This window comes from Rhipicephalus microplus, chromosome 1, assembly GCF_043290135.1.
Source record: "Rhipicephalus microplus isolate Deutch F79 chromosome 1, USDA_Rmic, whole genome shotgun sequence".
In the NCBI taxonomy this organism is placed as follows: domain Eukaryota; kingdom Metazoa; phylum Arthropoda; class Arachnida; order Ixodida; family Ixodidae; genus Rhipicephalus; species Rhipicephalus microplus.
The window spans coordinates 273668195-273681205 of record NC_134700.1 but is presented as its reverse complement, the minus strand read 5'-3'; the positions used below and the strand labels follow the sequence as shown (position 1 = coordinate 273681205).

General features: G+C 43.2%; 1 protein-coding gene across 3 annotated transcripts in view; it reads right to left on the bottom strand.

Annotated features, from left to right (window-relative positions):
- The window catches only part of LOC119188188 (uncharacterized), a 49956-nt gene that overhangs the window by 19298 nt on the left and 17647 nt on the right, over positions 1–13011 (bottom strand). For all 3 annotated transcript variants that reach the window (XM_037436113.2, XM_037436112.2, XM_037436111.2), the window contains exons 8-11: positions 8931–9086; positions 4949–5036; positions 4717–4779; positions 4510–4592 (exon numbers count right to left, since the gene is read on the bottom strand). In XM_037436113.2, coding sequence (XP_037292010.2) covers positions 4510–4592; positions 4717–4779; positions 4949–5036; positions 8931–9086 — 390 coding nt within the window. The remainder of the gene's footprint in view (positions 1–4509; positions 4593–4716; positions 4780–4948; positions 5037–8930; positions 9087–13011) is intronic.

Below are 13011 nucleotides of genomic sequence, written 5' to 3'. Positions count from 1 at the left end.
GCAAATGAAAAATAGTTTTGCAAAAGATTTAGTCTTAAGAATAAACCTTTTTAATGAATTTTCAATTATAACGAACTTATTTTCATGTAAGATCAAAGTTTGTTATAATGAAATTCGAGTGTAATTTCATTTCTGCAGAGAAACCGCAACGTTTTTGGACTAGAGAACGCATAGCGGCTATTTTTGATTGGAAGCGACGCTTCACCACGTAGAAGTGATGACATAAGCCATGCATTTTGATTGATTGGTTCAGCGCAACAAGTCGTGCGTAATATTCATAAAGTACCAGATACACCAGACTATTGTGCACAAAAAATTATAAAAAAACACTTTTTATACTTCTTCAGATACAAAAGAATTTCCATCATTTTAAATATTCATGAAAGTGTGAAAAACGATGCTAGGAGTGTTTCAGAACGTCCACCACTAGCAGACATGAGGCGAGTCGTCCGGCACGTCTCTGTGAGAGGCGTGCAATGATTTGAAGAGACCTTCGACGTCAATGGGAGATTGAAATGCGAAAGGGTGCTTTTTCTCATCGTCTGCTGGGTTTGGAAGTTTGAAGGCTAATAACTTTCATTACCGTGTACCGATTTCGATCATTATTTTTGTGTTCACCCAAGTATTTGGCACTGCATGAACTCTTGCAATGCAGAATGTAGATGAAAAAATTGGCCTCGTATCTGCATTTTAATCTGCTAATGTCGTCGAAAGATGATAGTCTTGCATGTGGAGAGCGAACAAAACACCTATTTGATGTTCTGCGCAAGAAAAATTGGTGAATGGTATTTTGGAGGCACTGCATTAGAGTACCTCCAGCGTGCAGCGGAGGCGAACGAGCGTATCAAGGCACATCACACGTGAGACATGAGCGCCAACTGGCAGTTTTCTTGGAAAACATAGCACGTGGCTCTGAGACGAGTGTGCGTGCCCGTCTCGGGGGTGATAAGGTGTAGATCGCAAAGCAACGGGTAGGTGCCACCACCACCTCGTCTTATCAAAGCGTTGGAAACACTCTCCTTTTCGTGCATGCGTTGCATTGTCACCACAGCGTGATGGAGGTTCTTAATATTACTTATGTATGCCTTTTCTAGTAAAAGGCCCACATGCAGAATATATACGTGTTGTTATGATGCCCCAGATATGTGCAATAAATGCTTTTTAATTGGCAATTGCACAAGTATGAACGGTAAACCTTGAGCAACATTGGTGGGCGCTGCGGATGGAGTCGACCATTTGAAATGCTCGGTGCCGTTAAAAATGGACAAACAGACAAATGTACAGACAAACAGACTGAATTTTTTTTCGTCGAAGGTGCCCAAGAAAGAGTATAATTTAAATATATATCACACGGCTCCTTCAGGGTAATAAAATACAATATGAAATATGCCCTGCAATGCATTTTGCTTCACTGTGCCTTTCCAGCGAAACATTTCTTTCTGGCTCAGAGGATGTGCTTCATTCCCGTAAAACAAGCACAAATGTCAAAAGAGACAATGCAAAGTGTCTTCCCAAAGAAGCAGCTTGACCCATGCGACTGAAGAGACAAAAGAAACAGGATTTACAAACCACTCATCTAGCTGTCATCATTATGACCTCAATACAGTAAAACCTCGATGATACAAATCTGACGGGGTCACCGAAAATATTCGTACCTATCATCCGAAAGTACAAAAAATTGGCACGTGACGAGAGAAAGCTGGCATATGTTTTTTTGACTTTTTTTCTTGGAACCAAAACATCGCAAACAGCTCTGAATGATTGTTAAAGAAGTTTTTAGATTTTAGCAATCATACTTGCATTCGTAAATATACGACTCGCGGGCATGATTCCGTGACAACTAGAAGCCCTTTTTTTTATCTCTGCACAGTTTTCCTCATTACAACGACATACTGCGGAAAAAGTGACTTACAGAGCACTTTGCATGCAATAATGAAGGCCAGAAAATTTTTAGAACCTCTGTCCTTTGCTGTTATTATTTTCTTATCCCGATGGTGTTTGGGACGTTTTTCAAAAGATTTACGGCTGTGCCAGCACAAGTGGAAATTCGGAAGGTGTGCATGTCCCAAACAATCGTGCATGGCTTTGTAAGGCTTTTGCCAAGAACATTACCTTCCTCTTTTGGTCCTCGTCCACTTTTTATAAAATGTTTAATACTCAAGGACATAGCTTGCATCGACATGGCAGGCACATGTGAACACAGTAAGAGAGTAGCACGCACCGAAGAGTAAAAAACAAAGCGCGATGCCAACGCCATTTGCAACCTGACACAAAGGTGCTTCAGAGCCTCCAAGATTCACGCGCACAATCTCAGAGGCGACAAAGTGTCACTGAAGGTTTGTTTGTGGAGCAATGCGCATGCTCACACTTGGGTTTTCACGATTGAGCACGCTTGTCGAGTCTCCCGCGATAGCGCGGGCAGCACCTGTTGGTACCCAAGTGGAAGTGTTGCGTGTGTACCAAGCGTCGCGGGTTGAAAATCAGTTTGCAATGACGTTACCCAGCAGGCCAATAGGCCTTCACCAGCAAAAAAGCAAAATTCGTATCACCCCGAAATTCGTAAGAGCGGTGATCGTTGAGGTTTTATTGTATCACCCTCTCCTATTGCCACAACAATACCCTTTTTATTTTTTCTTACTATGATTTGATCATCTTGCCTGGTTCCTCATTAGTTGCCATTGCTTAACATTACAAGACCACCACAGTGCAGTACTGACTCTATCTTTGTCAATGCCACAGAGTAAATGGGCATTTGAGTTTAAGCCATCCTGTAATGTCTTCATACAGTCGAATCTCTATAATTCGAACTCGAAGGGGCCCGAAAATTTGTTCGGATTAATAAAAGCTAAATGAACGAAGGGCTCGCCATGCAGTGGCGCATGTGCGTTGAGCTAACACACGAGGGAAGTTTCAGGATACTTACATTTATTCACAAATCACAAGACATCCATCATTAATTGAAGTAATCGATGATGCGCGTTTGCACACGTTTGCCTTGCAGTGAGTTAATCAATTTCGCACGCAGCTTGCAAAGCATTTCTACTTTGACTTCAGCACTCTTCTGCCAAGATAAGTTGCACATGGCTATGTCCAGCGTCGACACCCTCTAAAGACAACGACCGCGTCTCCGCTGCTACCCTCTGCGCCGCAGCCGCAGCGTGGCCAGCACATGACGAGAAAGGAGGAGCGTCTGCACGCGGAGAGAAGCAGATCGGCATTTGAGACAACCAACACTCCACGGCAGCTTTTTTTTTTTTTTTTTCCACTCTCATCGTGTGTGGAGTTGAACGGAGAAGGGTCTCTACGTGGCAGGTACGGGAAAGGGGGAGGCCAGGCATGGCACTGGCACGTCGCAAATCGGCATTTGAGGGAGAGCCAACACTTCGCAACAGCCTTTTTCCCCCTCTCTCTCTTCGTGCACGGCGTTGAAAGGAGAAGGGCCTCTACGTGGCAGGGACGAAAAAGGGAGAAGCATCGCACAGGCGCGCCGCAGATCAGCATTTGAGAGAGAGCAAACATTCCGCCGCAGCCTTTTCTTTTCTTCTTTTCCTTCTTCGCGCGAAGCGTTGAGGTGTCAGAGGTGCCGCCGCGGGGTTGGGCGTGGTGCTGAGAGCATTTTCGTAGCCCGGTATGTTGGAAGTAACCGTCGCAAGTGCCTGTGCGTTCGAATTACAGGGCGTTTTTGCCCATTAGAATACACATAGCTTTGACGGGACCACAGCGCCAGTTCTAATTAACGGGAAGTTCAAATTAAGCGTGTTCGAATTAATGAGATTCAACTGTATGACTCCTAACTGTTCGAGCTGCCTACATTAAGAGAAGCTAACGTTGGATTTAGGTGGACATGCTGTTTTGTTGCCTGTACTTGCCTCGCAGAACTTGTATGACAGCAAAAAAAAATAATCATAATACAGACATGGAAGCTGGCTCCCGGACAAGCAGTTGCAAAAAACAGTCTGCATGTTTTGCATTAACCAGCACGTGTGAAGTGCATCTGCTTTTCTCTAAATGAGCAGCTTCCTATCATCTAACGCATGCATGTCCCATAAAATACAGTATACTTTCAGCAAACGTAAATCTGTTAATCAGAACTACTGTTTAAACGGAACTATTACATTTGCAATGCTTGGTTTCGGGCTTGTATAATCTGCACCCATGTTCACCTCTCAGTAAACGGAACTCCTGTTAAATGAAATATATTTTCCCGGTCGCTTCAGGTTTCGTTTGCTGAGAGTCTACTGTACATTGTGCAAAAGTAATGCATGTCATGACTGATGTGTGTCAGCTTCTGTGCATTGGTGATATTGTTTGAGGCGATTTCTTGCAGCAAGAGCTCGTGTTATAGCTCCATGGCAACTCCAAGCCTTCTAAACATTGTATAAATGAACAAAGCTACAACAAGGCTGCTTCGTACAGAACAGAGCACACCAGGCTGCCGCCTCAGACAAAGCCTGTTGAATTGCGATAGCTCAATAGGAGAAATATACCAGTGGTGTACCACTTCCTTACCTGTTCAGCATCGCCTGCTGCTGAAGGCTGTTGTTTGCCTTTGCCTTCTGAGAGAGACTTGTACTTGGCTGGGCAAAGATGAGCTGCAGAATCGCACAACACCGCCAAAAAAAACTTTGAGGGCTTAAGCTTTGCTTTTAATAGTGGTGCGTGATATGAGCATTTCATCACACTACAAATACATACCACACACAAAACATCACTCACCCTGGCAGCCTCTGCATCAGCGCAAGCATTCCTGGCCATCTTTGGAGGCTTGCTTAATTTCAGCTGCACGATACAAATGCTTGATGTCATGTGTCTGACCTCAAGCACAAATCTAGTCAAGAGTAGGTACTACTGACACGTTCCTTTTGAGATTACTTGCACAAATGGTTTCACAATGTTAATCCATGAGGGCAAAGAAATAGGCAAGAGGAAACTCTGAAAGATGACGAACCGGCGTAAACTTCTTAGATGCAGAAACCAGGGGGGATTCGGCTTTCCTTTTTGTAGAAGCCGCCAAGGTGTCTACATTGAGGCTCCGCCTGGCAAGCAGCAAAAGGGAACAGTGTGTCAACATACAAAGAGAGCCTGCCAACTTTCCACTTACTATAAGTGTATTTTCCAGCTTTCTGGAAGGTTCGAACATGCAATTGTATGTACATACAAGCACAAGCAAAGTTGAACCTTTTTGTACACCACTTTCTGGATGCGCTCAAGCACCACCATCTTGGATTGTTAACGTTGCACTTTCGTAGCCGTATCAAATGAACAAACAGCTTTACGTTGAACTGGGGTGCATGAAAACACTTCGGGCGGTGCCTTCAACATTTCGTGACCGTGATCAATTCATACTACAACATAGAAAACTGGCAAAATGATTGCTTATCAGCCCAAGATGGCGGCCTTCGAAAGGCGAAGATAGCGTATTATGAAAAGTTGTTTTCTGTTATCTGTACAAGGCACACTGATGCAGCTTGGAAAGCGATAAACAGTGTTTTAGGGTGCCACAAGGCAGACTTCATCATGACACACGAAATCACGTTAAACAATCGTGTATTAAGTGGTGCAATGCTTGCCGATTCTTAATATGTATTTCACTTCTGGTATACCACTAATTAATAATACCCTGCAAATCAATACCTCAATTATTAGACATGCTGAAAGCCTATTTTTCAACCCAGCAGACGAACCAGAAGTTTTCAGAGCATTTATGAGTCTTAAAAATAGTAGTGCATTAGATATTGACAATTTTCAGATCGGTCCCTTAAGATTTGTTTTAGAGCATTTATCCCCTGCACTTGTGTACTTATTTAATTTAGCACTGGAGTCCGGCGAATTTCCCCGTGATAAGAAGCGCTATCGTGTGTCCGTTCTATTTAAAGGTGGCGACAAAAATTTGCTGGGAAACTATCACCCAATATCGATTATTTCGGTGTTTGCTAAGAGTTCCAAAAAAATGCCACACTCCCGATTATCCAACTTTTTCACTAAAGGTGACATTATAAGTGACGCTCAGTTTGGTTTCCGTAAAGGAAGGTCTATAGAGTTAGCTTTGTTAAGGCTAAAAAAAAATTATTTTAGAGAACATAGAAAACAGTCTATATACATTATCTTTGTTCATTGATTTGACCAAGGCTTTTCATTCCCTTGACCATTGCACACTACTTCATAAGTTGGAAATCTACTGCATTTGAGGCACTCCCCTGGCTTTATCAAAATTATCTTTAGCAGAGCGATCACAATCCGTGTGTTTTGGTAACCATTACTCATATTCATTGCCTCTCAGTAGAGGTGTCTCGCAAGGAAGTGTATTAGGGCCCCTTCTTTTCAATGTTTTTATCAATGATATTGTGAATATCAACAAGTCGGTAAAATTTATAATACATGCTGATGATGCCACGGTCTTGTTTTCCCATGCAGATACAGATACGTTGGTATAAAGTTGTGATCGTTTTTTTTGTAATATAACATCCTGGTCACTATCAAACAAACTTAAAATTAACTTTAAGAAAACAAAGATGATAATATTTAGAGCTAGGAATAAGATTCTGGACGTTAAACAAGATATTCTTTGTGCAGACCAAAAAAATAGATATTGTAGAAGAACATAAAATTCTTGGTGTAACATTTTCACCTCATTTAAGTTGGGACTCTCATGTAAGCCATTTATGTAAGAAACTTTCTTTTACAGTGGGAGCTCTGTCATGTTGTGAAATTCTCCCTACACAAATAAAACCCAGCATATATTCAGCACTGTTTCAATCACACATACATTACTGCTGTCTGGTTTGGCTTACTACAACTCAACGCAACATCAATAGAATATTGCTTTTGCAGAAGAAAGCTGTCCGTCACATTGCCAACACTAGTTATTTATCACCAACATCGACATATTTTCGCAAGTACAGTTTAATTAAAATCCAATATATGCATGAGTTGCACATCCTGCGATCATTTTACATATGTTCTTCTTCATTTAAACAATTTATCAAGTGCACTGCTGCACTTCAATGCAACAGTCACGCTAGCAATACTCTGAATGAAGGAGGCTGGCTTATACAGCGCTTTTGCACCGACTAAACTTCAGTCACTGAAATATAATCTCCCATGTATTCTTAACAAGCATAAACATTTACATAAACCAGCGTTAAAGACATTACATGAAATACTTTTGAATTACTAATGTATTCATACATTTCAATTATTTCTTCATGTTGTACAACATTTCACTGTATACCTTTATATATGGTCAGCTACCATGCTTTTTTTTTCTTATACTGAATGGATATTATTGTTTCGTGTAGCTTACTGCCAAAATTACAGGTGTACTATTGCTGCTTTTTTTCTTATACTTTTAGTATTACAATTTTTTTTTGTAAATAAACTTGAGTACTCTGTTGTTTTTTGTTATTAAATGTGTGTTCATTCAAAATAATTCCCTGTTACATTTGTACAGGTATTGTTATATGCTTTTTGTTAATATTTTCTTTCTACCATGTGTGATCATGACTTGTACATTATTGGTGCAAAAATTTTCAGCTGTCACTTGTTGCCATGTAACTGGTTTTCTGGGCCTTATACCCCTGTCACACGGGCACCCGTGAAGACCGTTTAACTCCCTCGTCTTTACGACAACGAAGATGCGGTCGGTGTCACACGGCCACCCTTACGCAAACGAAGGTGAACGGAGCATTTCGCAAAGGACGTTCAACGATCTCCCTTCGCAGCGAAACGAGGTACTCTCATCCTCAGCAGTCTAGAGGTCAGAGAAAAATTTCGAGCACTAAGTGGCCGCAGTGAAAGAATAATACGTTTTAGCAATATTAAACGTTCTTTCGTTGTAGTACTCATTCGCAACGCGTGTTTGTTTACAATATTTACGCCCGCCAAAGTTCACTTACTCTCAACACCAATGCCCTACACACCGTGCCTCGCGAGTCGGGCCGGCCGGCGCCAGCCGATCAACGTCATTACCAGCGCAATATCGCACCACTTCCTCACGTCGTCTGCTGTGTCACTCATGGCTGAAGAACATAAAATGTGCGCTCACGAGGCAAGGAAGCATAAGAACTTTCGTACCGGGCATGTACACAGGCAACAAAACAACTAAAAGCACAATGTGGCCAGCGTCACTAGCAGCATTGCTACATTTAGCAAATGCGTTTTTATTTGAAATTATTTTTAATGGTTTGTTAGTCGCATACCTACTTAATAGTGCTTTTTTGTAAAAACTGCATAACGAGGATTCACAAAAAAATCAATAGGGATCAAATTAGAATACTTTTCCGAAAATGAAACAGCACCAGCTGAGCCCCCTCGCGGCAACTGTTACAACCTTATCATTGTCGTGTGACACTGCCACAACTCCTTCTCCGTCGAACCCCCTAGGGGAAATTTACGTTGACGGTGTTCAACGGAGTTTGGTGGTGGCCGTGTGACAGGGGTATTAGTCAAGCTGTTTCATTACAGCTTTTAGCCCAGGAGACCATCCAGAATGTAATGTTTTCACTTTATTCTGGAAAATAAAGAGACAAAAAGAAAGAAAGAGACACTGATGTAAGAGACAACTTGGTGTAAGTGACATCAGTGTGCCTACACTGAAAAGGGTGTTGATAAGAAACATCAACCGTGGTTCACTACTAATAAGAGACACCTCATATAAGGCGCGAGAACTGCTCCCCGGTGCATGTCTTTTATATAAAATAAAGGTTCAACTGTACAGTTGAACCATGCACTGGGCAGCGACATGAACCGGGCAGTAATTCCTGTCTTATATGAGGTGTCTCTTGCAAGCGGGGTAACTACGCATGCATTTTATTATCAACCCTTTTTACACGGTAGGCACACTGATGTCTCTTATACCCATTTGTCTCTTCTAAAGGGGCTCAAATGTACTTGAACAAAAAAAAAATAGCCGGTCAAAGTAGTCAACGCACTCGCTCTGCTTGCGCTGATGGAAGGCAGTTCGTTGCTTCAACCTCTCCAGCTCCTTCTGCTGAGCTTCCCGATGTCGCAACTGCTCCTGCTCTCGCCGCTCAGCTTCACGTCGCTCCCGCTGAGCTTGTACCCTAGCCAGCCTTTGCTCTCGTTCTCTGAAACACAGTTATTCGCATTAGTTTGAAGAGCAAACAGTAGCAACTTGAGAACATCGCAGCAGGACCTTCATTTAAAGTAGTACTGACACCATTTTGAAGCACCCCACAGACGACATTTTTATATTCCATGGTTTGCACTATCAATGCTCTCAACACACAAGAGCCAAACAACACGTATAAAAATATATTATTTTGTTGACTTTGAAGTTCTCACTGCCCAGCAAAAGTAAGGCAGCCTCACTGCAATGGACTTGCAATGGACCCCATCATGACAAGCCAACACAGTTTCTGAATGCAGCCTAACTCGCAGAAATTGCTGTCAAAGTCTCTGGGCGCCAATTCACTCGTCCACGGGAACCATAAGCAACTGACAGCAAACCGACAGCTGTTGCTAGTATCTGGCAAGTTGCCCTCTCCCTGCGACGTCAGGCTCGTGTTGACACGTCACTGCAAAGCCGTCTCTCGATACCGAATCCGAAATTGCTGTCTTAAGGCAGCAGCATTAAAAATATACTCAATGCATTCCCAAGTACTACGACATTCCTTTTTAGGGTTCTCGAAATCTCAGTTTTCACTTAAAACAAGAATCTGAAAATGTTTAAAATTTTTGTCAGTGCTCTTTTAACCCTTTCAACATTTACGGCATACGTGTACGGCATCACTAAACAGGCAGTGAAAGGTTTTTGTCGCAACAGCACTAATAAAATCTGAATAGAACAATGCGGCGCAGCACACATGTTATGCGTGCTTAAGACAGAGCCGCTAAAGGAAAAGAAAGAAGTTGCGTTCCATCTATAAACCGTTACTGAGCGCACATCAGTCTCTTTGTCTTCTACATAGTTTGGCGTCTTAAAACCCGGAAGAAGACCGATGTCCTCCACCGAAGATGGACCGCCGCGCCGTAGCAGAGGAGTCGTGTGCCCCTACAAGGCTCATCACGTCTGCTACCAAAGTTCTGCAAGTGGAGAATCCTCCTCTGACCGATCTGCAAGTGTTCTTGGATGACCTCCAGGACAAAGACACTGCACTTGCAGATCTCCACCAAAGATTGTTGACCTCATAACCGGTGCCGCCGAGTGTGATGAGGAATTGACGGCAGCTCTCGAATATCACAAGATCCGCAGCACTACGAGCCGTGTTCGCTACTTTCTGATCTCAGATTCAAGGCCCGCTGACAGCACTGAACTTGTCATTGCTATTGCAACCGAGCCCCAAGGAGTCTCCACTCAAAAAAGTTCTCAATTGCCGCTGCGAGTTGCCCTACAAAAATTACAGGTACCCATTTTCTCTGGGGAACTTCGCGAATAGCAGGGCTTCTTTTTGAGGCTACGATCAACAACAATTGCGAGCTTTGAGACATTGAGAAGTTCAGTTATTCGAGGTCGTATGCAACCGGACCAGCGAAACGTGCGATCGAGCAAAACGTTCAACTAAAGCAAGTGAACTACAATAATCGCGAGCTTTGAGACATTGAGAAGTTCAGTTATTCGAGGTCGTATGCAACCGGACCAGCAAAACGTGCGATCGAGCAAAACGTTCGACTAAAGCAAGTGAACTACACGGTAGTGGTCAAGGTGTTCCAAGAGAGGTTTGGCCGTCATACAGCCCTTATAGACAAACGCATCGACATCTTGCTTGCCATCGCTGTGAACCATTCCTCCAACACATCAGAGCTGCGTGAAATGTACGAAAAAATACGCTTTTGTACCGCCTTCTTGAAAAGCCTCGAAGTTCAAGCATCGGAGCACGTGGTTATACTTCAGTGTGTGCTCATGCGATCGCTACCCAAAGACATCGCTGTCCTGTACCGGCAACGCACTAAGGGGACAGAGGCAAACGACGGGGCTACTCCAAGGCCACCCCAAGAAGAGGTGCGCGAGTCCAGATGAAGTCTCTTTAGAATCAGATCGAGAGCAGAGAAGAGAGCTCCCGTTCGATGTGCCCATGAAAATCCAGACTCCCGGGACACTAGCAAAGTCATCCTCGCTTTTAGCCGCCAGTACCTTCAGCATTAGTGCTGGCCGCAGGATCTGCGATGAACAGCCATGCCTGCTGCGTATTATGCGGCCACCGTGAACACACCGTAAAGCCACTCTATGTGATAGATATCACCGAGCTTCTGGAAGCTGCTAGCACATTGATGTGCTGGCCTCTTTCATTCGGAATTGTCGCAGCATCATTCTCAATGGGCTTCAAAGATTTCATCCACTCCCTCAACAGATGCCACTCTTCGGAAAACCAGTGAAGCGACATTACCATGCCCCACCGCCGTGTTGATGCCCTCTATGCGCCTCTGTGGGCCTCTGCTTGAAGTTTTGAACAATGAACATTTTTCCCAATCAGTCCAAGTTACTGCTTGGATCATGAAATTCTGCTGCGATACCTCATCGAGGGAACCATCTTCAACAGAACCACTGACGGCTTCAGAGTTGAACGAGGCAAAGATGCATTGCTTGAGGTTGGTCCAAGACACTGCATTTGCAAGCGAAATTATGGCCGTGGAAAAGAGACTAAAAGTTCCAAGGTGCTCTAGTGTACCGACTCGGCCATCATCTATAACTTCGTGTAGAAGGCAAGCTTCAGGTGTTTGACAACACCAAGATGAAGAATCCAATGTTGCTTCCTGCTATTCAGCGGTTCTTCCATCTGCTGGTCAACGCAGTGCACGAATGACTGCTACTTAGTGGAATTCAGCACATCATGCAGAAGTCGAAGCGTTAGTTAAAGGTGGTCCGCTCACGTACTCAGAGGTCACATCAACGGACCAAATCCAGGCGGCAATAGCGCCAAATCCAGGTGGCTGTGGAGAGGCCATAGTCTCACAATGCCTCATAGATGGCAGCACATTATTTAGCGTTTGCTGTTTGCTTGATCAACACCTTTGGAAAGGTGTGATATGTTTTCCACTATATTGAGACAGTTGTCCATTTTCAAAGCTGTCTGAAAGTTCCTGTGCGTTTTTAGCAGCAATGGCTGCAGTATCCCGGCTTTTTTCAACGTAGTTTGATGGCCTCCCAAATGCACCTACAAATCCCCGAATGGGCTCGTTTTCGTCGTGACACATGTCGAACAAAATGCGTTAAGAAGGCTCCTTCCTCTACATGGCATTTATGTAGTGTTTTTTCACTGAGCAGCTGCAAGTAGCATGGTAGCTTTGTGGCAAGATACCTGCTTGCCACGCGAATGGCCCAGGTTCAATCCCCAATGAGTCCAAAAATTTTGTTCTTTATTTTATTTGCTTCTTTCTCGATTTTTCGCTCACGAACAATTTTTCGCTCACAACCAACGATGTCGACGCAGACGGCGAAATTTCTGCGACACAAGCTTTTTAACGCTATAGCATTAAAAAATGAATAGGACGATGCAATGCAGTGCACGTGTGATGCATGCTTAAGACAGAGCCGCTAGAGAGAAGAAGTTGCGTTCCATCAATAAACCCTTACTGAGTGCACGTCAGTCTCAGTCTTCTACCAGCACAGTATTAACTGTACGTATGAAAATCGTGCTGTTTTTAATCATTTCTCTTGTGTGGCATGTGTTGCCACACTTTGAAAGTACGTGAAATTCTTTTATGCAACAATGTATGTCCGTTGTTTTTATTGTGAGAGCAAATTTCACAACGTGTCAAAGCAGGTGGAACTCAATGTGGCATTTAGAGTGGTGCCAGAAGCCTATTCATGACCTAAAGGTTTCAAAAGTACTGTCTACCACACGAAAAACTTTTTTTTCCGATTGTGGCGAAAATTGAGATCGTTCGCAACATTGGCAGCAACAAGTATGCTTTTCTCCCATAAAAAAAATAATAAAAAAATTATGATTTCAATTTTAGGCTGAAAGTCGAAAAAGAATTACTGCTAGAGTAATCCATCAACAGTGTGGTTCAATCTACTCATTTTGCTAAAATACAAGGATGTATAACTTA